Source organism: Chiloscyllium plagiosum, chromosome 9, assembly GCF_004010195.1.
Source record: "Chiloscyllium plagiosum isolate BGI_BamShark_2017 chromosome 9, ASM401019v2, whole genome shotgun sequence".
NCBI classification, from domain to species: domain Eukaryota; kingdom Metazoa; phylum Chordata; class Chondrichthyes; order Orectolobiformes; family Hemiscylliidae; genus Chiloscyllium; species Chiloscyllium plagiosum.
The window spans coordinates 102,101,953-102,129,432 of NC_057718.1; the positions used below are offsets into that span (position 1 = coordinate 102,101,953).

Below are 27,480 nucleotides of genomic sequence, written 5' to 3' on the forward strand. Positions count from 1 at the left end.
CCTCCTGTAGGAAGGATGCTGTGAAACTCGAAATGGTTCAGAAAAGATTTGCAAGGATGTTGCCAGGGTTGGAGAGTTTGAGCCATAGGGAGGGGCTGAATAGGCTGGGCCTATTTTCCCTGGAACATCAGAGACTGAGGGATGACTTCATAGACTTTATATATGACTTCAGATAAAATCATGAGGAGCATGGATAAGGTGCACAACCAAGGTCTTTTTCCCAGGATTGGGGTTTCCAAAACTAGAGGTCATAAGTTTAGGGTGAGAGGGGAAAGATTTAAAAGAGACTGAAGGGCAATGTTTTCTTTCAGAGGGTGATGTGTGTATGGAGGAATGAACTGCCAAAGAAAGTGGTGGAGGCTGGTACAATGACAACATTTAAAAGGTATCAGGATGGATACATGAATAGGAAGGGTTTAGGTGGATATGGACCAAATGCTGGCAAATGAGTCTAGATCAGTTTAAAATATCTGGTCAGCATGGATGAGTTGGAAGGGTCTGTTTCTGTGCTGTATAACTCGATGGGTCTATGACTCACTGTGTGAAGAGCTTCTCCTCATGCTGTTTCACTTGTCAATCAGCAATCTCAGCTATTCAACACTTTGACAAAAACAGTTTCTCTGTAAATGCTATAAAGCGGGGGCAGGAGTGGTGGGATCGGGGTGTTTGCTTGCATGAATCATTAAAAGGACAGATTGATAGAGCAGTATCCAAGCCTTTATAAATAGAGGCAGTCCAAGAGCAATGAGGCAATGTTAATCTTAAATATATTACTAATTTCACCTCAGCTGGAGTATTTGGGGAATAAGACAAGGTAGTCATAATGTCACGACTAGTACTGCAGATGCCCAGGCTTAAATTCTTCCAGTATGGTTTTGAATCCTACATAGACTACTGCTGGGATTAAAATTCAATTAATAAATCCATAATTAAAAGTTAGTCTCAGTAACATTCAACGATAGTTTTATAGTCATTGTTGTAAACAGTAATGTTTGCTGTGATATCGCATTTATCTCTGATCTCACCAGCATAGATCTTTATGAGAGTTATGTTATGATATGCCTGTATATAAAAGGATCAGCCCCACCTTGATTGGCTGCTCCTGTACTTTGTAATTCAGCAGAAAAGGTAGCCAATCACGTGAGCCCAGACTATAGCAATGGCTGTGATAAAATTATTCGATATTTAATTGCACTATGAATGAATCTTCTGATACCTGTTCTCAGTAAAGACTCCAGTCTCTATATTCAGGGAACCAGGGTTAACATAACATTGTGTCTCCAGACATTACATCAATGTCCTTGAGGTCTGGTCTCCATGTGACTCCAGATGTGTGGCAATGGCATTGATTCTTCACTGCCCTCTGAAATGGCCGAACATGCCACTCAGTTGAAGGGCAATTAGAATTGAGTGACAAATACTGGGCTTGCCAACGACTCCCATTTGCAGGAAAGTATAAAGAGAGGAAAGGTGCTGGGCTCCACACTGTGCAAGTCATTGAAGAAAGTGCAGTAAAAGGTTCACATGAGTGGTTCCAGGGATGAAGAATTTCCATTTCAAAGACAGGTTAGATTGGCTGGCACTGTTTTCCTTAGAGAATGGAAAGGTGGGAGGAAATCAGATTGAAGTGATTAAAATCATGACGGTTCTGGAGAGGAGAAATAGGGCCAAACTGTTCCCACTGATGAAAGAGAGAGCACAAATTTAAAGCAATAAGCAAAAGACACAGAACTGAAAGGAGGGAGAGTGGTTAGGATCTGGAATACACTGTGTGGTAGAGGCAGGTTCAATCACAGCACTCAAGAGGCAATTGGAATTTCCATCTGAAAATGAAGATAACAGGGAGAAAGGGAGGATAACAGGGAGAAAGCAGGGGAGCAGCACTCCCTGAGATGATCATTCAGAGAGCTAGTGCCATTGTGATGGGCCAAATGGCCTACATTTGCTCTAGAATAATTCTGCGAACCCATGAAACGTGATCTAGGCCCCTCATGGTTACAGGCACCCAAACAAATCTAATTTTCATCTGCTCCTGGGATGTAGGTGTCATTGTCTAAGCCAGCAACCTACTCAACCAATTTCAATTTGTCAATTAAAAATGAAATCTGCACTTTCCTTGATAATTGAAGTCAGCAGCAGTTTAAATCCCGCTATGTTAGTTGGTGGAATTTAATTTCTACTCTCAAAAATGATACATCAGTTATTGCAAACGTCTTAACTGTTAACTACCCTCTGCCAAGCAAAGCACTCAATTCGAGGGGCAATTAGGGATGGGCAACACATGCCAGCCTTGCCAGTGACACCCACATCCCATAAAAGAATAAGATAAAAATGCCAGCATGTTTTGTCTTTGAAAACATGGCGGTGAGATGCTTCCTTTGATAAAACTGAGTGTCTTGTGTTATGGGCCGGACCAAACAAGACTCAAAATATATTCAGAAGGTAATCTTGACACCAACTTTTTCTTATTTTCAAGGTATAGGAGAGGTATTGCATGCCAGGTGCAATTCGACTGATCAAACTACTCAACGTTTCGCAGAACACACTTTATTTATATACTGGAGTTAAAATAGAAAACAAAAGAAAAAATTGCAATAATTTAACTATTGGAAAGCTCAACAGAATAGTAGATTATTTGACTGCTAAACAGTATCTGTTCCAATATAGCAAGATCCCATTAGAACGCCCTTGGGAAAAAGGCAAATTCAGTAAAATAGATCATCTCACGGGTAAATTCTCTAGCCCAGGAGAAAAAAAAAATCAAGAGAAAACTCTGAGAGAGTGAAGCATCAGGGAGAGATGTACTGCAGCTTCCAAACCTAACTTCAAGACCCCAGCAACTGCCAGAAAAAAACTGGAACTAAAAATCCTGGTTCTATGGGAGCTTGCCCCACCCATCCAGGATGCTTCTATTGTTCCTACCTCAGAAAGAAAAACAAGGCCTCACAAGATGTTTACCTTATGGGCTTTCAATAGCTAGCTTGGCGCCTTTACCTTAAAACCTCTCTTCAAGAAAAACCCGGGACCAAATTCCCCTCTCAAAGCCATAGTGTCGTCACACTGACTGGTACATTTCAGAGGGCAGTTGTCTGTCAACCACATTGCTATGGATCCGGAGTCACAGACCGGATAAGGGTGGCAGATTACTTTCCCACAAGGACATTGATGGCCCAAATGGTTTTATACAACGATCAGGTGATTTCATGCAGTGTCTTTGGAAGGGCCTTCTTTTGATTGAGGTGTGAAGTGCGATGGCGGCTCTGGCATATAAAGAGAGACCGAATCAGTTCATTGAGCAATTAATTAATTAATTAATTGCAAATCCACCATTGGAGAAGTACAATAGTGGCTCTCACATGAAATGTCCATGCTCTGTAAAAAGCACCATCTATCCATCTATTCATAAACAGTACCACAGCACAGCCATGGTATTCCAGACACCAGGACTCGGCAAACAGAGGAGGAAGAAGACAGCAGGAGAGACAGAGGAGAAAGGCTGGAGAGATTAGAAGAACATTCCAAAATGGAAATCTAGTGTGAACATTGAGAGATTACATTTTAAATGATTGTTTTATCATATAAGTGGACTTGTATTTATTCGAACAGCGTCCTATTAGATTCTTGTTTTATTCAGAAATAGGTCATTAGAGAGAAATTACTCGGTTTGTTAGTGATCTATTTGCTCCCTGTTCAGTTGACTATATTCCCTGGCGTTTAGAAGAACGAGGGTGGGCTCTCATAGAAACCTATGAAATTCGAACAGGACTGGTCAGGATAAACGCAGGAAGAATGTTCCTGGTGACCGGGGAGTCCAGAACCAGGGGTCACAGCCTGAGGAACAAGAACAGAAATTGCTGGAAAAGCTCAACAGGTCTGACAGCATCTGTAGATAAAAAGCAGAGGTGTTGTTTCAGGTCAAGCGACCCTTCCTTAGAACGTCTCCGAGAGTGGCGAGCCTGTGGACTTCACTACCTCAGTAAGTGGAGGAGGCCAAAATATTGGATGTTTACAAGAAAGGTGTAGATATGGTTCTTTGGGTTAAACGGACCAAAAGGTATGGGGAGAAAGCAGGAACAGGGGAGTGAGTTAGATGATCGTACTGAACGATAGAGCAGGTTTGAAGGACCGAATGGCTAGTCCTACCCTGGTTTTCTATTTTTCTTCTAAACTGAGATGCCCCTCAGATGTTGGGATTAAATAAACGCTAATTGCTTTCTTCCTTTACAGAGTCAGTCGCTGTCAAGCTGATTTTCAGTGTAGGTATCAAACTATTCACGTGTTTCCAATGACCACCTTTTAAATAGAATACCAGCCTCGAATCACATTAGTCTGGAGTGTGACCACAATCACAATACACAAGCGAGATACTGTTATCTGTTGTCCAGATAATCTGGACTGCTGCTGCAACGCAGGAGAGGAGGGAGTGCCATAGAAGAATGGGAGATAGCAGCGCTATCTGCCCTGGTTCACGTGCATATAGGAGACCTTGTGACCTAAACTGAAGAGGAGCATGGCATTGTCACAACAACCCAACCCAAGATTCTTCGCACAATCCTATTTGGGCGGCACAGTGGCTCAGTGGTTAGCCCTACTGCCTCACAGCGCTAGGGACCCATATTTGATTCCAGCCTCGGGCGACAGCGTGTGAGGAGTTTGCACGTTCTCCCCGTGTCTGAGTGGGTTTCCTCCAGGTGCTCTGGTTACCTCCCACAGACCAAAGATGGATTGGACATGGGAAATTGCCCATAGTGCCCAGGGAGGTGCATGCTAGGTGGATTGACCCTGGGAAATGCAGGGTGATAGGGTAGGGGCATGGGTCTGGCAAGGATGCCTTTCAGAGGGTCGGTGTGGATTCGATGGGCCAAATGGCCTACTTCCACACTGTAGGGTTTCTATAACAATCCAAACCACCCAAACGGGTTCGCCACTATTTTATCGCATTTATTGGAACCTTGGTGTTCTCACACTGACCCCAACAAAGCAAGAAAACATATTGTAGTGACAATTCCTCATCAACAACAACTAAAAGCAAAAACAGTTGATGCTGGAGATCTGAATTAGTGCGCTGGAGAAACTCAGCAAGTCTGGTAGCATCTGGGGAGATTAGGTTCCTTACAGTATGGAAACAAGCCGTTCAGCCCAACAAGTCCACACCAAGCCTCCGAAGAGTAACCCACCCAGACCCATTCCCCTACATTTACCCCTGACCATCTAACACTATGGGCAATTTAGCATGGCCAATTCACCTGACCTGCACATCTTTGGACTGTGGGAGGGAACGCGGAGCACCCGGAGGAAACCCACACAGACACGGGGGAGAATGTGTAAACTCCACACAGACAGTCACCCGAGGCTGGAACCGAACCCCAATCCCTGGCGCTGTGAAGCGACAGTGCTAACCACTGACCCATCATGCCGTCCTGAAACAGAGACAGAGACAGAAACAGTTATCATTTTGAGTCTGGTGTGACTTCTTTGGAACAGATTCTTCTCTGAACCTTTGTTTCAAAGAAGCTTCTGACTGCACTCGAAATATTCACTCTGTTTTTCTCTCTCTACAGACCTGCTGAGTCTCTCCAGCAATTACTATTCTTATTTCAGTGAAGGCTACTTGCATTCATGTAGCACCTACATGCAGTAAGGTGTTCGAAGACACTTCACAGGAGTGTTGTCAAACTAAATTTAAGAGTCTTTCATTAATAATGAAGCACTTTGGAACATCCCTGGGCAGGGAGAGGGCCGGGGTGTGTGTGAAAGGCACTAAAAATACAAAATCTTTTCTCTTTCAGCTTCACCAAATGTTCGAGCAAGCGGCTTGAAGAATAAGCTTCTACTGTTGGAATGAAAGGAATAGAACATAAGAAATAGGAGCAGGAGGAGGCCAGTCAGCCCATCAGATTTGCTCTGCCACTCCATAAGATCATGGCTGATCTATTCCAACACCATTTTCCTGGCAATATTTCCCTATTGCTTGCTAATTCCAATCTGTAAAAATCTCCTGAGCTCAACAACTGAGTCTCCACAGTCTTTTAGATTACATTACAGTGTGGAAACAGGCCCCTCGGCCCAACAAGTCCACACTGCCCCGCCGAAGCGCAACCCACCCATACTCCTACATTTACCCCTTACCTAACACAACGGGCAATTTAGCATGGCCAATTCACCTAACCTGCACATCTTTGGACTGTGGGAGGAAACCGGAACACCCGGAGGAAACCCACGCAGACACGGGGAGAACGTGCAAACTCCACACAGTCAGTCGCCTGAGGCGGGAATTGAACCCGGAATCTCTGGCACTGTGAGGCAGCAGTGCTAACCACTGTGCCACCGTGCCGCCCTCTTCTGGGAAAAGAATTCCAAAGAGGGAAGAAATTCCTCCTCATCTCAGTCCTAGATGGCCCACCCCTTACCCTGAAACCCCACCCAGGGATAAACCTCCTTCTTGCATCCACCCTTTTGTAGCCTGCAAAAAATGCTGTATTGTTGAATGGAGATAACCTCTCATTCCTCTAGATTCCAGAGAATATACGCCCAGTTTCTTTCATTTATCCTCATTGGACAATCCCAGGAATCTGTCTGGTGGACATATCATGCACTGCTTCTTTAGTAGGTATCTCTTCCTGCAGGTAAGGAGACCAAACCCTCAGACAGTACCCCAGAAGTGGACTCACCAAGGCTGTGATAAGACACTTTTACTCCTTAGTCCAGTACACTTCTAATAACATACTATTTGCATTGAGAGACGGGTCCCTCAGTGAAATCAGCTAACCATTCAGCCAATGGAGCAGTTCTGCACCTATTAGATTAACCATTTTCGATCATTCTTTTTGATTTTTAGACAAAAATAATTTGGACGTAACGAGGAACAAGTGCAGAACATTCACAGCAGAGAGACCTACTGCTACACATCTCCTCTCACAATGGAAAATTGCAATTTCTGATTGCATCTACAGAAAGCCTCTCCATCTCTCCCTCTACTCCAACACTGCAGGGCTTTATAGAGAAAGTTGCACATTACATTCAATGTCATATCATTCATCAGTTGCATATACCATACAGCACGTCAAATATTGGAAGAGAGCAAACATACATGACCAGGTAAATATCACCAGAAGTTAATTCATATTTAAATGTCACATTTCTGAAGTGCAAAATGGATTTAATTTGTTCAAAATGGCTTTAATCTGTTTGTATTCTGTTAGTTTACTTCCTCTGCCCATTAAGTGGGTGCTGAAGTACAGTTCCTCAAACAGAGACATTCTAAACAAAGGCCAGGCATGACAACTGGGGAAAGACAAGGAATGTCAGTCAGCAACAAGATACACTGGGTGGGTAAATGTACGTACAAGGGTTGGCAATTGGTTTGTCAGAACATAAGAACTCGGAGCAGGAGTAGGCTATTCAGCCCCTCCACCATTGAACATGATCACGGCTGATCTCATTTCAGCCTCAACTCCATTTCCCTGCATGCTTCCCATAACCCTTTAACCCATTATTAATTATAAACCTGAAATTGCTGGAAAAGCTCAGCCAGTCTGGCAGCACCTGTGGAGAGAAATCAGAGTTAACCTTTCGGGTCAAGTGACCCTTATGAAATGTTAACTCTAATTTCTTTCCACAGGTGCTGCCAAACCTGCTGAGTTTTTCCGGCAATTTCTGTTTTTGTTTCTGATTTGCGGCATCCGTAGTTCTTTCAATTTTTAATTAAAAATCCGTCTTTCTCCTCCTTACATTTACTCAATGTCCTGGCATCCACCACACTCTAGGGGAATGAATTCCACAGATTCAATACCCTTTGAGAGAAGTGATTTCTCCTTATCTCTGGTTTAAATCTGTCATCCCTTATCCTGAAACTATGATGTCATGTTCTAGATTGCTCCAGATTGTTCTTGTACTATCGCAGACTTTGCTTTATTATTTTCGTTTGCGAACAGCTTGTGGATTTGTACAGAGCTAGAATTAGAAGCACACCTATAATTAATAAGTCCCAGAAAACTTGATCGTTTAATGTGTGACAGACCAATTTGTTTCATTCTATTCCTGGAGCCTGTCTGTGTTCTCCATTAATTGGCGTAACTGTGTTAGTCCTTTGTGAAATTAGTCTGGAAGTGGGACATTGAGTTGAGGAAGGTCGGTTGCATTCTTGGCTTTAAACAAATTGACCCCCTGCATGTTTGTAGGCACTGTCTCATTTCTGGGGCTGGGGGTTAGCCTGTTTCATGACAATCAATTGGGCCATGCCACTATTGTACCAGGAAGGAGAATCTGAAATATTAGAGGCTCCTGAAGATCTTGAGGTGTCCCTAACCATGGGCTGAAACGTGTGGAGGAGCAGGAGGCCTTACCAGGTGAGTGAGACCCGCACTTCCTCCCTAAAGCAGGTCCTGCTGTGCCAAACCTTGATCAGGCATTAGTGAGGCCACCAGCAGACATTTGCTTGGAATTAGGACCCCATTGCGGGGGTGTGGGGGGAGGCCCTGTCCACGGAGAGCTGGCGTCCAATGAGTTTCAATTCTGTACTTCCAGTGTCCAGAGACACTGACAATGGGACGTCATGCTGAAAACCACTTCATCTACCCTCCTTCAAAATCCACACGACTGTCTTCTCTAGAGGCACAGACGGGGGGGCTCATGTTAATTTTCATCATTTCTTTGCTCGCAGTTCTGACATCAGTTGAAGTGCATTGCTCCAGCTGAGTTTGATTTATTTAAAAAGCAGTGCACTCCTTGTGGATTTTATACTTGCACAGTTCAGAAAGAAGACAGGCCAAAAATGACTCAAGTGAAAACCCGAAACAGACTTCTGACTGTGCATTTGAATAGTCATCTATCAGCAGATGCCTTGCTTAGTGTGACATTTCTGATGTCCCTTCAGGCTCTACATGAAATTATTCTGACTATATTTATCTTGTGCCTCTCTTGTCTCACTGTTGACTGATCCAGCTGTTAATTGCTTTCGCTACAGTCCTTTTCACATCTCCGTCTCCCTACGCGACCTGATTTTGTGATCAGTTCGAATGGACTTAAGGGCTTCAGATTGAGGGAATGCACTGGGGAGATGCTGGCCTAGTGGTAATATCACTGGGTTGTAGTATAGACTAACTCTCTGGGGATGTATGTTCAAATCCCACTGTGACAGCTGAGTTAATTTAATAAATTCCCTAAATAAATCTGAAATGAAGGCCTCTTCTGGTGCAGTATAGAGTCCCTACTACTGAGCTATGAGAATGGGGTTCAAGTCCCACCTACTCCAGAGGTGTGTAATAATATCCTGAAGGGGATGATGAGGAAAATATCTAAATCTGGTGATCATGAAACCATTGGCAATTGGTGTCAAAACCCATCTGGTTCACTAATGCCCATCAGGGAAGGAAATCTACCTTCCTCACCTGGTCTTGCCTACATATGACTTCAGACCCAGTGACCCTTAACTGCTCTCTGAAATGGCCAAGCGAGCCTTTCAGTTCTATCAATTGTCACAAAGACTCAACAAAGAAATTAAACCAGAGGACTATCGGGCATCAAACTAGGTACTGGAAAAGACAACAGCAGAAACAGCTCTGTTGACCCTGCGGAGTCCTCCTCACTAACACCAGGGGGCTAGTGTCAACATTGGGAGAGCTATCTCACAGACTAGGCAAGCAACAGCCTGACACAGTCATACTCACGGAATCATATCTCACAGACAATGTCCCAGACACCACCATCACCATCCCTAGATATGTCCTGTCCCCCCAGCAGTGGTGGTGTTACAGTCAGGTGGGAGTGGCTTTGGCAGTCCTCATCATTGACTCCAGATTGAATGTAGTCTCATGGCTTCAGGTTAAATACGGGCAAGGAAGCCTCTTGCTGATTACCACATACTCCCTCGGCTGATAAATCAGTACTCCTCCATGTTGAACAACACATTTAGAGGAAGCACTGAGGATGGAATTTCAATGCCCATCACCAAGAGTGGCGTGGCAGCAGTACTATTGATTGAGCTGGTCAGGTCCTGAAAAACATACCTGCTGGACTGGATCTGCAGCAGGTGGTGAGGGAACCAACAAGAGCAAAAAACATACTTGACTTCAACCTTACCAATTTGCTGGCTGCAGATGTATCTGTCCATGACAGTATCGGTTAGGGTGCCCACTGCACAATCCTTGTGGAGACAAAGTCCTGCCTTCACAGTGAGAATACCTTCCATCGTGTTGTGTCGCACTATCACTGTGCTAAATGGGACTGACTTCAAACAGACCGAGCAACCCAAAACTGGGCATCCATGAGGCGCTATCAGTCACCAACAGCAGCAGAATTGTCCTCCAGTACAATCTGTAACTTCATGGCCTGGCATATCCCTCACTCAGCCATTGCCATCAAGCCAGGGGATCAACCCCAGTTCAGGAGAGTGCAGGAGGGCATGACAGGAGCAGCACCAGGCATACTTGATGATGAGGTGTCACCCTGGTGAAGACACCAAACAAGACTACTTGCCAAATACCATAAGCAACAAGTGACAGACAGAAGTAAGTGATAACCAGCAGATTGGATCTAAGCCCTGCAGTCCTTCCACATCCAGTCGTGAATGGTGGTGTGTGGTTAAACAACTTATTGGAGGAGGGAGCTCCACAAATATCCCCATCTTCAATGATGGAAGAGCCCAGCACATCAGTGCAAAAGATAAGGTTACAGCTTTTGCAGCAATCTTCAGCCAGAAGTGCTGAGTGGATGATCCATCTTGGCCTCCTTTAATGGTCACCAGTGTTTCAGATACTGGTCTCCAACCAATTCCATTCACTCCACTGGATACTGCAAAGGCTATGGGCCCTGATAATATTCCAGCAAATGACATGTGTTCCAGAACTTGCTATACCTCAAGCTAAGCTGTCCCAGTACAGTTACAACACTGGCATCTACCCAACAATGTAGAAAATTGCCCGAGTAAGTCCTGTACATAAAAATCAGGACGAATCCAAATTGATTAATTACCACCCCATCAGTCTACTCTTGATCCTTAGTAAAGTGATGGAAGGGATCATCCACAGTGCTATCCACCTGCTCAGCAATAACCTGCTCAGTGACGCCCAGTTTAGGTTCCCCCAGGGGTACTCATCTCCTGACCTCATTACAGCCTTGGTTCAAACATGAGCAAAAGAGTATGACATGTGATTCCTCAGATATTGAAGCAGTCCATGTTCAAATGCAACAAGATCTGGACAATATTCAGGCTTGGGCTGATAAGTGGCAAGTAACATTCACATCACACAAATACCAGGCAATAAGGGACAATCTAACCACTGCCCCTTGACATTCAATAGTGTTACCATCACTGCGTCCCCCACTAACAATGTCTTTGGGATTAGCATTGACTAGAAACTCAACTGGACTTGCCATATAAATACAATGTCTATAAGAGCAGGTCAGAGGCTGGGAACACTGTGGTAAGTAACTCACCTCCAGACTTTGCAAAGTCTGTCCACTAGCTATAAGGTACAATTCAGGAGTGTGACAGAATACTCCCCACTTGCCTGGATGAGTGCAGCTCCAACATCATTCAAGAAGGTTGACACCATCCAAGACAAAGCAGCCACCTGATTGGCACCACACTCACAAGCATCCACTCCCTCCACCACCCATGCTCAGTAGCAGCAGTGTGTACTATCTACAAGATGCACTGCAGCAATTCGCCAAAGATCCTCAGACAGCACCTTCCAAACCCATGACCACTTCCATCTAGAAGGACAAGGGCAGCAGATACATGGGAACACCACCCCCTGCAAGTTCCCCTCCAAGCCACTCACCATCCTGGAAATATGTCACCATTCCTTCACTGTCGCTGGGACAAAATCCTGGAATTCCCTCCCTAAGGGTCATTATGGCATTGTGGGTCAACCTATAGCACATGGACTGTAGCGGTTCAAGAAGACAGCTCACCCCCACTTTCTCAAGGGGCAACTAGGGATGGCCAAGCCAGCAACACCCAGGTCGCACTGGGTGAATAAAAATAAAAACCCACAGCAATGTGGATCACCTTTAACTACACTCCAAGATGGCTGAACAGCCACTCAATTCAAGGATAACTAGAGATGGACAACAAATGTTGGCTACGGCAGCAGTCAATAGATCCCTAGAAAGAACAGAGGAGAAAACATATTTGCATATGTTCAACCTGAAATGTAAATATTACTCATGTTAGCAGTGCCTCACAAATTTTCTTTTATGCACACACACAGTTTGGTCTTATTAACACACAGAAACCAAGGGCTACCATATCAAAGAAATGTGAATGTCAGCTTAAAGAACACATATGACATAGAAGCAGCAGTAGACCATTCAGCCCATCGAGTCTGCGTCGCCATTCAATGTGATTGTGGCAGATCTGATAAACCTCAACTCCACTTTCTTGCCTTTTCCCCATAACCCTTGATTCCCTCTCTGATTAAAAATCTGTCACCCTCAGCCTTGAATATACTTCATGACCCAGCCTCAACAGCCATCTAGGGTAAAGAATTCCACAGATTCACTCCCCTCTGAGAGAAGCAATTTCTACTCATTTCGATTTTAAGTAGATGACCCCTTATTCTGAGATAATGCCATCTGGTCCTAGACTCTCCCATAAAGGGAAACAATCTGAATTGAATTGAATTAGCTTTATCATCACATGTACTCAATTGAGTACAGTGAAAAGTTTACAGTCACAGCATTACAGCACCGTCTTCAGTACAAAGGTGCCTCAGTACAATATCATGTCCCCTAAGAATGTTTTTTCCTGTTTCAGTAAGGTCACCTCTCATTCTCCTAAGCTCCAATGAGCTGAACTAGAATGCTAGCTCATCTAATTGGCCCAGCATTCCGGTGTTTCGACATTAGTTCCTAGATCAGCAGCACCTGAATCTCAAAATTCTCGACATTCCTTTCAAAACCATCCATGACTTCATGCTGTCCCTGTCTTGTCTCCATCAGGGAAGCTGAGCTGTGTTGGGAGGAGGGACATATCTTGCCCAAGACCTGTCAGTCCTGCCCCACCCCCATGGCAGTATTGGTGTGTATGTGTGTGTTATTTTAGTTAACTAATTGCCCTCCTTTCAGACAGGAGGGAATTCTCCAGTCTGGAAACCTTCCAGTCAGGGTCCGTTTGAAGAGTCAGTATTAAGTGCTCAGTGCCAGACTCAGCCAGGTATCCCCGGAATGCTGCAGTCGCTGGGAGTCTGATGAAATATCCTGGACAATCTTGTGGGTGTTGCAGTGTGACTGTGTCTGTATAGAGTTTGCAGCTATTAGGGGATGATACTAAACAGTCAAACAAAATCTACAGACTCACATCATTCAATTGGAACCTGAAGGTAGGTTAGGCCATTCAGAATTAGGTCACTCAGCCCATCAAATCTGCTCTACCATTTAATCATGGCTGATATGTTTCACAAGCCCATTCTCCTGCCTACTTCCCATAACCCTTCATCCTTTATGAGTCAAGAACCTATCTATCGATCTGTTAAAGATACTCAATGAACTTGTCCACCACAGCCCTCTGCATCAATGAGTTCCACAGATAAACCCCCTTCTGCCTGAAGAAACTCTTCCTTATCTCAGTTCTAAAGTGTCATCCCTTCCCTCTGAGGCTGTGCCCTCAGATCCAGTCTCTCCTACTGATGGAAACATCTTCTCCATGTCCACTGTATCCAGGTCTCTCGGTACTCTGTAAATTTCAATGAGAATACCTACCTCATTCTTATAAACACCATTGAGTACAGACTCAGAGTCCTCAACTGCTCCTCATATGACAAACCATCATCCCCAGGATCATCCCAGACCCCCCACTAAGGCCAGCACATCCTCCCTCAGATACAGGATCCAAAACTGCTCACGATATTCCAAATGCAGTCTGACTAGAGCCTTTTACAGCCTCAGCAGTACATGTCTGCTCTTGCATTCTAGCCTTCTGGAAATGAATGCTAACATTGTGTATTTAGAGACCTTACCACATTTGCCTGCCAAATAGCTCCGTCCCAAGGGAATGGATTTGCGAGGATGCAGCACTGCACTCCCCCCGACAGAGCCTGACTGAAGAATCCATCTTTCCCGGCTGCTACTCTGCGAATGAGCTTTTCCATCTCTGTCGAGCTGCTCTGTCCTTGTAAACGCCTGAGAGCTCTGAAGGTACCTGCGGGTTTAGAAATGCATTTCCCATCACAGAAGCTGGGAGCAAGACAGCTTGCACTCCCCTGTCTGCTCACAGTCTCCCCGACGACCGGAGCTTCCTCAGGCTCAGCTCAGCCAAGTCAGGAAGGCTGACCTCTTCCAAACAGACCGTCCCCTTCTCTCTTCACTGCTCTCTGCCCCAGACAGTCCACTCGCTTCAGACATCCAGCATCACACTCTGCTGACCCTCGGGGGAGATGATGAGAGAGAGAGGGATCAGATACATAGCAGCAAGAGGCCTGCAAAAAAGGAGGAAGACAGAGGAAAGGAGAAGAGTGGAGACAGTAGACCACACGAGGGAGGGAAACAACAGAAAAGAGGAGGAAAGGAGGAAAGTGGATGGACACGTGGCTCAGTGGTTAGCACTGCTGCCTCACAGCACCAGGGACCCAGGTTCAATTCCAGCCTCGGGCAACTGTCTGTGTGGAGTTTGCACATTCCCCCCGGGGCTGCGATGGGTTTCCTCTGGGTGCTCCGGTTTCCTCCCACAGTCCAAAGATATGCAGGTGAGGTGAATTGGCCATGCTAAATTGCCTGTAGTGTTAAGTGCATTAGTCAGAGGGAAATGGGTCTGGATAGGTTATTCTTCAGAGGGTCAGCGTGGATTTGTTGGGCCGAAGGGCCTGTTTCCACACTGTATGGAATCTAATCAGACAGAGGAGGGAGGATAACAAGAGAAAAATAAAACTAAAAGAGAAACCGAACTCAACAGAATGAAGCCTTCAGTTGGACACTGAAGGGTATTACAACCTTTAAAAGATATTTGGACAGATACATGAATAGGAAAGGTTTCGAGGGATATGGGGCAAGTAAAAGGTTTGGGAAACTCGGTCGTCATGACGAGCTGGACTGGAGGGTCTGTTTCTGTGCTGCATGACTCTATCACACTATGGCTCTATTATAACTGAGTCCATGTAGGATGGGCACTGGGGCTCAGATTTTATCAGGATGGGGAGCAGGTAGAGAGTCGGTGGGTCCTAACAGCAGATCAACATCCCTCCCCCCCTCCAATCTCCAAAGCTGCTTCCAGTGGGGACATTACATTCTATCCTGGGAAGACACAAAGAAACATATGAATGATGAGCAGCCTGACCCGTTATTCAGTAGGAGCATGGACTGAGCTGGTTCAGGCATCTCAGCTCCACTTTCCTACCTGCCCCTCCCATAAACCATAACTGCCCTCGTCTATCAAACATCTGCCTATCTCAACCCTGACAGCATTCAATGGTCCAACCCCATCATCTCACTGAGGGTAATCTTTCCACAGACTAATGGCCATCTGAGAGAAAAAGCATTCTCTTCGTTTCTGTCTTAAGAGGAAAACCCTTGTTGAGAAACTGTGTCCTCCTAGTTCTGGACTCTCCCACAAGGAGAGGCATCCCTTCAGAATCCACCCTGTTGAAGCCCCTCAGGAACCATACGTCTCAATGAGATCACTTCCCATTCTTCAAACATCAGAGGATATAGACCCACCTGCTCAATCTTTCCTCATAAGATAAGCTCTTCATCACAGGAATGAGGTGGGTAAACATTACTTGAACTGCTTCTAACAGAGATATACCAATAAGGAGAGTGAGATTGCACAGAGTGATTTTGATGTGGTCTCACTGATGCCCTGGAGAGCTGCAGTAAGATTTCTCTTCTCTCACAGTCTATTTCCCTTGCAGTAAATGTCCATGTGCCTCTTGCCTTCCTACTAACTTGCTGTAGCTATGTGCTAATTTTATGTGCTTCGTGAACCAGTACACCTGGATTCCTCTATATTTCCCAGTTCTGTGTTCTCTCTCCAGTTCTACTCTTCCTGCCAAACAGGCAAATTCACCTGTGAAGGTGAATCACTGTTTTCTGGTTCATTGCACCCTTCAAACAGTTTCCCAGCATAAGAACAGATTGAACAAAAATCCAGCAATGTTGAGGACTGACCCTGAGCAGAGAACTGTGATGAAATATTATAGAAATCTAAACGCTCAAGCACTGGGAAGAGGCTTAATAAAGAGCCCTCAAGAGATTTATATAATATTAAATGGTAGAGAAAAGGTCAACACAAAATGTTACTGGCAGATGGTTGATTTCATGAGAGAAAGGTAATGTTAAAGAGAATTTGGAAAAAAAGGAGTTAGCTCCAAAGGGAGATAAACATTTGGTCTGAGGCACTGAAATGCAAGATTAGAGAATTTTGAGACGTAATCCCTTGTTTGAGAGTCTGAGCTGAAAGAATGAAGCTTGACCTTTCTTCACACAACTTTTGAACTTTCTGAAGAGAATCTCAATAAAAAAAGTCTCAATTCAAAAAAAATCAAAACATTTCAGGAGCACATTTCACAGTGAGGGTCAAGAGAAGCAAGGAATTGACTGATTGAATGATAAACCAATTAGTGCAGACCAATTAATCCAATCCAGTTTTGATGGGGCCAAATGCTCCAGACTTCTGGTCGGTTCATGGTGGGCGGGCTCTCTGCCGGAGGAGTTATGGGGGTTCAGCTAGAGTAGCACCCATCTCCTCTATCTGGAGGTCTACCTTAGCCTGGCTGAGGATTCCTGGCCAGCGAATGCAGGAGCTGGAGGCCAAGGTCTCGGCTCGCCTGGGACAGGACTGCTCCGAGTGCTGTCTTACAGGAGCCGAGTGCTGGTCATAAACCAGCTGGTGGCCGCCATGCTATACTACCAGCTGGTCCCTGGGTCTCTCCTCCTGGGTTTGTCACTGACATCCAGAGAACATTGGTTCACTTCTTCTGGGACAGTTTAACTCATCAAATACAAAATGGTGGTCTTTGAGGTTTGTCTTGTCCGGTATCATAACTAAAACGTGGAAGTTTGGGCTCTTGAGGTACACTGGTCGTGTCCCTATCACTAAACTAGGAGGCCTGGATTCAAGTCCCATCTGCTAAAGAGGTGTATAAAAATGACTCTGAACAGGTTAATTCGAAACTAAAATAAAATGTGCAAGCTGAATGAAGAGTGAGAAGATCATTCCATAAAGACATCCCTGCACTGCTTTGTATCATCGTGCTATCATTCTAAGTTGCTGACAAGCTCAGTCACAAACTGCCCAACTTCATTGTATCAGAGTTGTCTAGTCAGGTCAGAAACCTACATCATGTCATGGGGGTGCAGGAGATGCCAATGGAGTACTGCTCCCTTCTTCAAACCTTTTCTCTGCCCTTTCCCTTTTCTGTATTCCTCCTCCACTGTTTGGCCGTGGCATTTGCAATTTCTGGCCTGACATCTAGGTGGCAGTCTTGTTCCTGGCCTCAGTGTGTTCAGGTGGCATCAGTCAAAATAGGGAACTGTGGATGGATCGTTCCTTATTTCGAGCCTGAAGTTATTCTTTCCCCAGAATTATTATGCTCGGGCACCTCAGCACCATCTAGGACACCATCACCTTTAATGTTTACTCCCTCCTCCACTGACGCTCAGTAGCAGCCATGTGTAGACGCACTGCAGAAATTCTCCAAAGATCCTTACACAGCACTTTCTAAACCCATGACCTCTACCCCTTAGAAGGACAAAAGTGTCAAGCACATACGAACACTACCACTTGCAAAGTCCTGGCCAAGTGTCTCACCATCCAGACTTACAACTAAGTCACTGTTCCTCCACCGACTTGATGAAGGATATGGAACTTGCTACCACTGAAGGTGATTCAGGACAATGGTCTGGATGGAATTAAGAGGAAACAGGTAGCCATTTGAGGGAAGGTGAATAGAAGGTTATGGTGAGAGAGTGTTGAGGTAGGATGGGCGAAACATTGGGTACAGAGATATGGGCTGGTCGTGCCGAATAGCCTGTTTCTGTTCCGTATATTCCGTGAGGTTCTACATAACTGGCCCTTAGGTGAGCTCCTTTCCTATCAGACTGTATCACAGAAACATGAAAAATAGAGCAGGAGTAAGCCATTCGGCCCTTCAAGCCTGCTCTGCAATTCCATATAATCAGGGCGATCATCCATTTCAGTCCCCTGTTCCCGTTTTCTCCCCATACTCTCTGATCTCTTCACAACTAGATCAAACTCTTTCTCGAAAAATATTTATTGCTCTCGCCTCAATTGCTTACTGTGGCAGAAAATTCCAAAGACTCCCCAGACTCTGGATGAAGACGTTTCTCCTCATCTCAGTCCTAAATGGCCTACCTGTATCTTTAGACTGTGAACCCGGTTCAGAACATCCCAGTCATTGGGAACATCCTTCCTGTGTTTACCCTATCTACTCCTGTTCGAATTTTGGAGGTTTCAATGAAATCCCCATCTCATTCCTCTCAACCCCAGGGGATATAATGGTAACTGAGCCAATCTCTCTTCATACTGTCATCCCAAGTATTGGTCTGGGAAATAATAGGTTTGCAGCGAAAAGGTGACATTCCCACCCTTGCTCCATAGGTAAGGAAGACTTTCCTTTCAACAAGAGCATTCACAACTTTCGAATGTTCCAATCCTGGCTTTCTAGCCAACTCATTGCTTTTCAAACTTGAGTCACTGGTGTAACGTAGGGACTGCAGCAGCCAGTTTGTACACAGCTTGCTCCCACATACAGCAATAAATAATAATAAACCAGACAACTGGCTTTTCACTTTGTGACATGGACTGAGGGGTAAACACTGACCCCAGGACGCTGGGGAGAACTCCATTGGCTCTGCTTCAACATGGTACCATGGGGTCATCTGCACCACTGACAGTGCAGCACCTGAGTGTGGGCTTTTCTATTCATGCTGATTATCCTTAGACTCAGACACTAAGATACTACTGACTGAGTTACTCCTGAACATTGCACGGTTAAAGTAAATGATTTGTCGTACCTTTTGGAGGACAAAAAATTATCTCTAATGTTAGCAATAACTAGCATAGCTGGGCTAGAATACACATAGAGGGCTAATAATTATGAATGAGGAAAACACTGCAGTTACTTTAACAACTGCAAGTAGCACCAATCAAACAGAAAAATAAAGCCACCATTATACGAAAGCAGTGTTCTTACTTTAGAGGTAGATGCTGAGTCCCAGCTCGTCTTGGCTGACTAATATGATTGCTTCTTTCAGGCTGAAAACGAACTGCGTTCTGTAACACAATCAGCAGAATCACCTGATGAGAACAAGAAGGCAATTACTCTGAAGAAACCTCCAACAGGCGGGAGACCAGGGATTTCACTGAAGGTGAAAATTAAGTTAATTTTTGCCAAACAACACTGTCCTTTCAGTGTCCAAATAGCTGCCCTAACAAAGACCGGGAGATTTATCGACACTGATGATCTTCTAAAAGCAACAACTTGTACTTATACAGTGACTTTAACATTATTTACAACACACCTTCACCAGATCTGTCATAAAGTAGGCGAGCTTTCAATTCCACGTTTGCTTGAGTGAGCATTGTACAAGTTGCCGTGGAGGGACATATGGAGATATATGGGGAGCTAGCCAAATGCTTCATCAAGGTGGTACATTTCGAGGGCTTTAAGGATAGAGAAGGATAAATATTGGTCCTGGGATACCAGAGAGTTAGCTCATCCTCCACAATCTTCAATCCCGTTCTCCCACATGAACTCCAGCAAAACATAGGATTTAAATCCATAGTATAGAACCAAGCAGGAGATAATAATTACTGGACCATGGTACCATCCCAACCTCAGAAGGGATCTTGTCCTGCTCAAAGACTGTGTCAACCAGTGTTATACAATGACTGATTATTCTCACTAATGTCTTCAGTTATGACTCTACATATAACACAGCAGTTATATCATGTGTTAAAGCTGGGGCCTACTGGTAAAGCCACTGGGCGAGTACAGCATTGGGTTTTGATTAGCTCAGTTGGCTGGAGCGGTGTTTTACAGCATGCATTCAATTCCTGCACTGACTACGGTTAACACGAAGGACCCTCAACTTCTCACGTTGCTTGAGATGTGGTGACCCTCAGGTTAAACTCTCCATCAATCCTCTCTCTCTCTCTCTTTCCAATCAGAGAGAAGCCCAAAGGTCCAGTAGGATTATGACTTTTAAAAGAGCAGAGCAAATGGCTGTGGAGATGTAGGATTGAAGCCCTGTACTGATACCTGTGGAATGTTAATTTAATCAACTGAAAAATGCAGAACTGCTCATTTGCCTCAGCAAAGACCATAAAACTATCACTATCACTGTCACCCTCTGTTCACTACTGTGCTTTAGGGAAGGAAATTGGCCCACAGTGTGACTCCAGACCCACTGCTAATGGTTGACCCTTCAATGCCCACTGAAATAGCCCTGGCCATTTTCTCAATTTAAGGACAATTTGAGATGAGCAGCAAATGCCAGTGACGCAGAATAAATCTATCCTTTCGGGTGAAAAAAAACACCACAGTTACAGCTTGCCAAACTATCAAGATGCATTAGCTTAAAGAGAAAGAAAACCTTGCAGCCTCATGATTGACACTTCATTTGTAAAATAAAATTGAACTGCTCCTTCGCTTGCCACGGGCACGCTTGGAAGCTGAAGCCTGATTTTGTTCCTGACAGGGAGCATGTTGCTTTTCACCTCAAGTCTGTACCAAGCAGCAAGCTACGGTATGTCACTGAGACCCTGAGTCTTTCCACACTAATTCCCCCTGAAGCTTCACTTATTACACTGTCCTCATTTGGTCCACAACTCAATTTTCATGTGTGGGCTTGATGTTGAAATTGAGCAGTTTTTATGCATTGCAAGTGCATCGAGTTCAAATTAGATCTGCCCTTTAATTTCAGTGACTGGAATTAAATAAGTGATTAGACTGTCACAGTGTCCCTCATGTCTTTGTTCACATTCTCTCATTATTACCGAACAGAAGAGTGTTGGCAGTATATTGTCTCTTCAGCAGCTGTGCACCTTCCAGTGGGAAGTTTCCTTGTACTAACAGGGTAGGGGAAAACATTCCAAGATGCTTCACTGGAGCAGTTGTCAGAAAAACCCAGCATGGACAGGAGCTGGTCAGAATTAATAGGAGCTGGTCAGTGGGCTGATTTTCCAGGAGCATCTTAAAGCAGAAAGTAAGGAAATTGCAGAGTTTATAGATCGAAGGGATGAAGGCACCACTGCACCAATGGGGTGAGGGGAATGTGGGATGGAAAAGAGACCAAAGTTGTGGGACTCAGATTTTATAGAATCCCTAGAGTGTGGAAGCAAGCCATTCAGCCCATCAAGTCCACATCAGCCTTTCAAAGGGCATCCCGCCATTTACCCCCAACCTTTTATTTCCCATAGCTAATCAACCAAGCCTACCCACTCCTGGACACTATGGGCACTTTAGCATGGCCAATCCACCTAAACTGCACATCTTTGGACTGTGTGAGGAAACTGGAGGACCTGGAGGAAACCCACGCAGACACGGGGAGAATGTGCAAAGACAGTCACCTGAGGGTGGAATCGAACCCGCGTCCTGGCGCTGTGAGGCAGCAGTGTGAACCACTGAGCCCCCACGTTCTTGGAAGATTGCATTGCTGAAGGAGGTTACAGAGATTCAGATGCACATGATGCATCTGGAGTTAAGGCAAAATCATTCTGATTCACATCATTGTGCTTTATGTTGGTAGGAAGACCTTGGAGAAACACAATAAGATAAAGCGGACATAACTCTAAATGGACCTGGATTATGCGTATAAGCATTAGTAATTAAAAGCAGCAGGGCAAGTTGAAAGCGTTGTTATTAAAGTGTAAGGTAACCTGGGTGTTATAACAGAGGCACAAAGTATAAGAGCAGGGAGATCACATCGACCTTGTATAAGAAACGAGCTCAGCTCAATGGGAACACTGTGAATAACTTTGGGCACCTCGTTTTAGGAAGGATGTGAAGGCATCAGAGAGAATGGAGTAAAGATTAATGAAGATGGTCCCAGGGATGAGCACCTTCAGTTATGAGAAAGATTGAAGAAGTTAGGATTATTTCCCTCAGAGGGGGGAAGGCTAATAGGAGAAAGAGGTTTTCAATATTTCAAAGGGTCTGGGCTGGAATAGGATAGAATAACCTTTCCTGTCACATGTACAGGTCGTTCTGCTGTAACGTGCATTTCATCAGCACAAAGTGGCTGGAACGCGAATGATGAATTGCGGACGCTGTTTGGATAACGCGAGCTTTCTACTGAATGGGTAAAGCCATTTTCTATTAGCAATCTTTTACAATATGATTTTCTATAGCTGTTTTTCATAGCGCGAGGTTGCAGAGGAGTGCAGCTGTTGCATTATAGCAGAATGACCTGTACTCAATGAGTGTAGTGAAAACTTTATACATCACCAATTATAGTGCTGACTTAGATACAAAAGTACCTAAGCACAGCATCTTTAGATAGGGGACACATTACAGAAATAAATGTTACGAAAAAAAACATGGTCCACACACACACACCAGTGACATGCCAGGACAGGGAGGGTCACTGTGCCAGGTCGGGAGGTCACCCCACCACACCAGGTCAGTTGTGGAAACTGTTCCCAGGTGTTAAAGAGATTGAGAACCAGAGGGCACAAATGTGAAGTAATTAATAAAACAAGCAAAAACGATGTGAGGAAAAATCTACTTTGCGCCGTAAGTAGTCAGGATCCAGAATGCCCTGCCTGAGATTGTTGTGAAGGAAGGTTCAGTTGAGGTTTTCAGAGGGAATTGGATTGTTATCTGAAATAGGAAAAAGTGCAGGCTATCAGGAATGACACAAAGTGAATTATTCCCTCGGAGATCTGACACAGAGAAGATGGACTGACTGACCTCCATCAGCACTGCAACATCGCCGTGATTCTGTGGAGCAAAGGTTCAAGAAACTCTGTGGCTTGGCATACCCCATACCCAATGTTAATTTAAATGTGACATCATAACAAAGAGATCTGCACGCATCCAGCAACAATGCTGTCACCAAGTAGGGAGTATTCGCATAGGAAGTGAAATGCCATTACTTTTAACAATACTTTACAGACTGTGAAACAAAGATAGGGACATAAATGTTAGAAAGTGATAAACATAAAAACAACTTTTAGAAGTTTTCAAAAATTTATCTTTCTATCTGAAAGTAAAAATTTGACATGAAACATTCCTACTCAGAGCTACCCAACTGTGGAAGTTGAATTATTGAGTAGATTGAATGCAGAGATCAATATATTTCTATATATTAAAGACATTGTGGAATATATGAATAGTACAGGAAAATGGTTGTGAGCTAGATGAACGATGATATAGTTGAAAGGTGGCGTAAACCTGAGGGGCTCAATGACCTGCTCCTGCTCTTGCTTCCTACATTCTGAACCTCCTGTGATGCGGGCATTGCAGTTGCCAGATGGTTCTGGAAATTTCCTTGAAATCTCGGTATTGTAGCTGGCTTTAGCAGATGGGATTGCTGGAGATGCTACTCAGTGCTGAGTGAGGAGTCGAGTTGGAGGGACAAGTCCTGCCAGAATGGCTCTGGGTGGGCTGTAGCATCCATGGGCTGAATGAATGAGGGTCCACAGAAGAGCCGCTGCTGGATGGAGTAATGCAGTTGTCAAAAGCTACTTGAGAATCAAAGCCTGTGGGGAAGTTGGTCACTGGACTGGAATTCCAAGCTAATGGTATGAGGAACATGGGTTCAAATCCCACCACCCCAGTTGGTAGAACTTAAAGTAAGTTAGTAAAAACTTATCATCGATTTTTTTGCAGAGACCCATTGGGTTCACTGATGCCCTTTAAGAAGAAAATTTGCCCAGTCTAGCCTACATGTGACTCCAGACCCACAGCAAGGTGGTCAACTCCCAACTGCCCTCTGAAATGACCCAGCAAGCCCCTCAGATGAGGGGGAAGTAAGAATGGCCAACAAATGTCATTGATGCCAACATCCCGTGAATGATCAACTATGAAGATACCGCATCAACTCCACTTGGCAGGAGACAATGTAGTGAAGGTCTTTAAAACTGCACGTAGCGCCATGCACGTAGGAGTCATGGTGACTCCTCAGAATTCTGTGAGATTTATCTTAGTTGTAAAGTTTAATTTAGGATGTCTCTTGAAGATAATTTGTTTGTTCATTAATGTTTGAAAGACATTGGCTTTTGTTTGATTGTTCCAGCGAAATGTCTAATCTAATCCGTCACCTTCCTTCCCCAGAGTGACTGGGGAAATTCAGTTTTGTCATGTCATTGGGCTGTACAGGGATCCTAAAAAAGGTCATATCATGTTATTGACAGGAACAGGGTGGTGAAGGTGTGCCCCATGCTGACAGATCTGCTGCTTAATGTAAACGTGGGCTGTACTTCAGCTGATATCACCACTTCCAGTCATGAATATGCCAGTAGCAAAACAACTCACAGGTAAACAGTGACAGGCTGTAATCAAGCAGAGTGGGATGCCATTCAAATTTTACAAAGGTCACTCTTAATTGCATGATTGCTGGATAATGTACTCAGTATTTCCAACTCGCCCGCATGGTATCTGTAACTGGCAACAGGCAAGTGGCGATCTCTCTGGTAATGACAAACATTTCTTCTGTCTGTTTTTTCTCTCCCCCTCTAATACAGTTTCCAGGAAAGTAGATTATTACAGGCAAAATTTTCATGCACTCAATGCTTTGATCTACCTTTACAATTAAATACGTTCGTAGACCAGTCCTTAGATGGGAAGGGGAGGTATGATTGCTGTGAAGTTGAGAGCTGAGATATTGTTCCAATAGACAGTACCGACTTTGATGTAGAAACGTCTAAAAGGGTCCAAATGCAGAGTTCATACTGCAAAGTGCCTTAAGTATTGCCCACAGGCTCTATCGGCAAAGTGCCGTCGGATCTCAAAGGAGTAAAACCTAAATATCCAGATCCTCCTGAAAATCTCTGTAACAATGTCTATATCGTTGGAACCTGTACCAAGCAGTGAGCTGAGATAGTCACACAGTGAGCTGGGATAGTTACACAGTGAGCTGGGATAGTCACACAGTGAGCTGGGATAGTTACACAGTGAGCTGAGATAGTCACACAGTGAGCTGGGATAGTTACACAGTGACCTGGGATAGTCACAGCGTGAGCTGAGATAGTCACACAGTGAGCGGGGATGGTCCAATGGTACAGTGAGCTGGGATGGTCACATTGTGAGTGAGCTGGGATGGTCACATTGTGAGTGAGCGGGGATGGTCACATGGTGCAGTGAGCTGGGATGGTCACATGGAGCAGTGAGCTGGGATGGCCACATGGTGCAGTGAGCTGGGATAGTCACGTGGTGCAGTGAGCTGGGATAGTCACATGGTGAGTGAACGGGGATGGTCACATGGTGCAGTGAGCTGAGATGGTCACATGGTGAGCTGAGATGGTCACATGGTGAGCTGGGATGGCCACATGGTGAATGAGCTGGGATGGTCCAATGGTGCAGAGAGCTGGGATGGTCACACGATGAGTAAGCAGGGATGGTCCAATGGTGCAGTGAGCTGGGATGGCCACATGGTGCAGTGAGCTGGAATGGCCACATGGTGCAGTGAGCTGGGATGGTCAAATGGTGCATGAACTGGAATGGCCACATGGTGCAGTGAACTGGGATGGTCACATGATGAGGTGGGATGATCATATGGTGAATGAGCTGGGATGGTCACATGGTGCAGTGAGCTGGGATGGTCACATGGTGAGTGAGCGGGGATGGTCCATTGGTGCAGTGAGCTGGGATGGTCACATGGTGCAGTGAGCTGGGATGGTCACATCATGCAGTGAGCTGGGATAGTCACATGGTGCAGTGAGCTGGGATGGTCACATCATGCAGTGAGCTGGGATAGTCACATGGTAGGTGAGCTGGGGCAGTCACATGGTGCAGTGAGCTGGAATGGTCACATGGTACAGTCATCTGGGATGGTCACATGGTGCGGTGAGCTGGGATGGTCACATGGTGCAGTGAACTGGGATGGTCACATGATGAGGTGGAATTGTCACATGGTGGGTAAGTTGGGATTGTCACATGGTGCAGTGAGTTGGGATGGTCACATGATGAGTGAGCTGAGATGGTCACATGGTGCAGTGAGTTGGGATAGCCACAAGGTGAGTGAGCTAGAATGGCCACATTGTGCAGTGAGCTGTGATGGTCACATGTTGCAATGAGTTGGGATGGTCACATGGTGCAGTCAGCTGGGGTGGTCACATGATATGTAAGATGGGTTGGTCACATGGTGCAGTCAGCTGGGATGTTCACACTGTGCAGTGAGCTGGGATAGTTATGTTGTGAGTGAGTTGGAATGATCACATTGTGCAATGAACTTGGATAGTCATGTGGTGAGTTGGGATGGTCACATGGTGTAGTGAGATGGGATGGTCACATGGGTGAGTTGGGATGGTCACATTGTGCAGTAAGATGGGATAGTCACTTGGTGCAGTGAGTTGGGATGGTCACATGGTGCAGTGAGTTGGGATGGTCACATGGTGCAGTGAGCTGGGATGGTCAAATGATGAGGTGAGATGGTCACATTGTGCAGTGAACTGGGATGATCATATGATGAGGTGGGATGGTCACATGGTGGGTGAGTTGGGGTGGTCACATGGTGCAGTGAGCTGGGATAGTCACATGGTGCAGTGAGCTGGGTTGGTCACATCATGCAGTGAGCTGGAATAGTCACATGGTAGGTGAGCTGGGGTGGTCACATGGTGCAGTGAGCTGGGATGGTCACATCATGCAGTGAGGAGACAGGGAGAATAGAGGTAGGGCTAGAGTGAGACAGAGAGTGGGCGAGGAATACAGAGAGAGAGTGTGTGCGAGCAGGAGGAAATGGGAAGTTGCGTGTGGAGGCTGAAGAGATTGGGGAGACACTGAATGAATAGATGTGAATATTGAGTCACAATTAATTAGAATGGACGGCTTTGAGGTATGTAAGGAAGAGGTGTTAGAAATTCTGGAAAGGGTGAAAATAGATAAGTCCCCTGGGCCTGATAGCATTTATCCTAGGATTCTCTGGGAAGCAAGGGAGGAGATTGCAGAGCCATTGGCCTTGATTTTTATGTCCTCGTTGTCTACAGGAATAGTGCCAGAAGACTGGAGGATAGCAAATCTGGTTCCCTTGTTCAAAAAGGGGAGTAGAGATAACCCTAGTAACTATAGGTCGTGAGTCTCACTTCTGTTGTGGGCAAAGTCTTAGAGAGAATAGCAAGGAATAGGATTTATGAACATCTGGATAGGAATAATGTGACCAAGGATAGTCAGCATGGTTTTGTGAAGGGCAGGTCGTGCCACACAAACCTTATTGAATTCTTTGAGAAAGTGACTAAGGAGGTAGACGAGGGTAAAGCAGTAGATGTGGTGTATATGGATTTTAGTAAGGCATTTGATAAGGTTCCCCATGCTAGGCTACTTCAAAAAATACGGAGGTATGGCATTGAGGATGAGTTGGAGG

General features: G+C 45.0%; 1 protein-coding gene across 3 annotated transcripts in view; it reads right to left on the minus strand.

Moving 5' to 3' along the window:
- The window catches only part of LOC122553107, a 141,649-nt gene that overhangs the window by 39,927 nt on the left and 74,242 nt on the right, over positions 1-27,480 (minus strand). For 2 of the 3 annotated variants that reach the window (XM_043696653.1, XM_043696655.1), the window contains exons 7-8: positions 19,152-19,255; positions 13,962-14,143 (exon numbers count right to left, since the gene is read on the minus strand). In XM_043696653.1, the coding sequence (XP_043552588.1) occupies positions 13,962-14,143; positions 19,152-19,255 (286 nt within the window). The remainder of the gene's footprint in view (positions 1-13,961; positions 14,144-19,151; positions 19,256-27,480) is intronic. The other variant, XM_043696654.1, reaches the window with a different exon arrangement.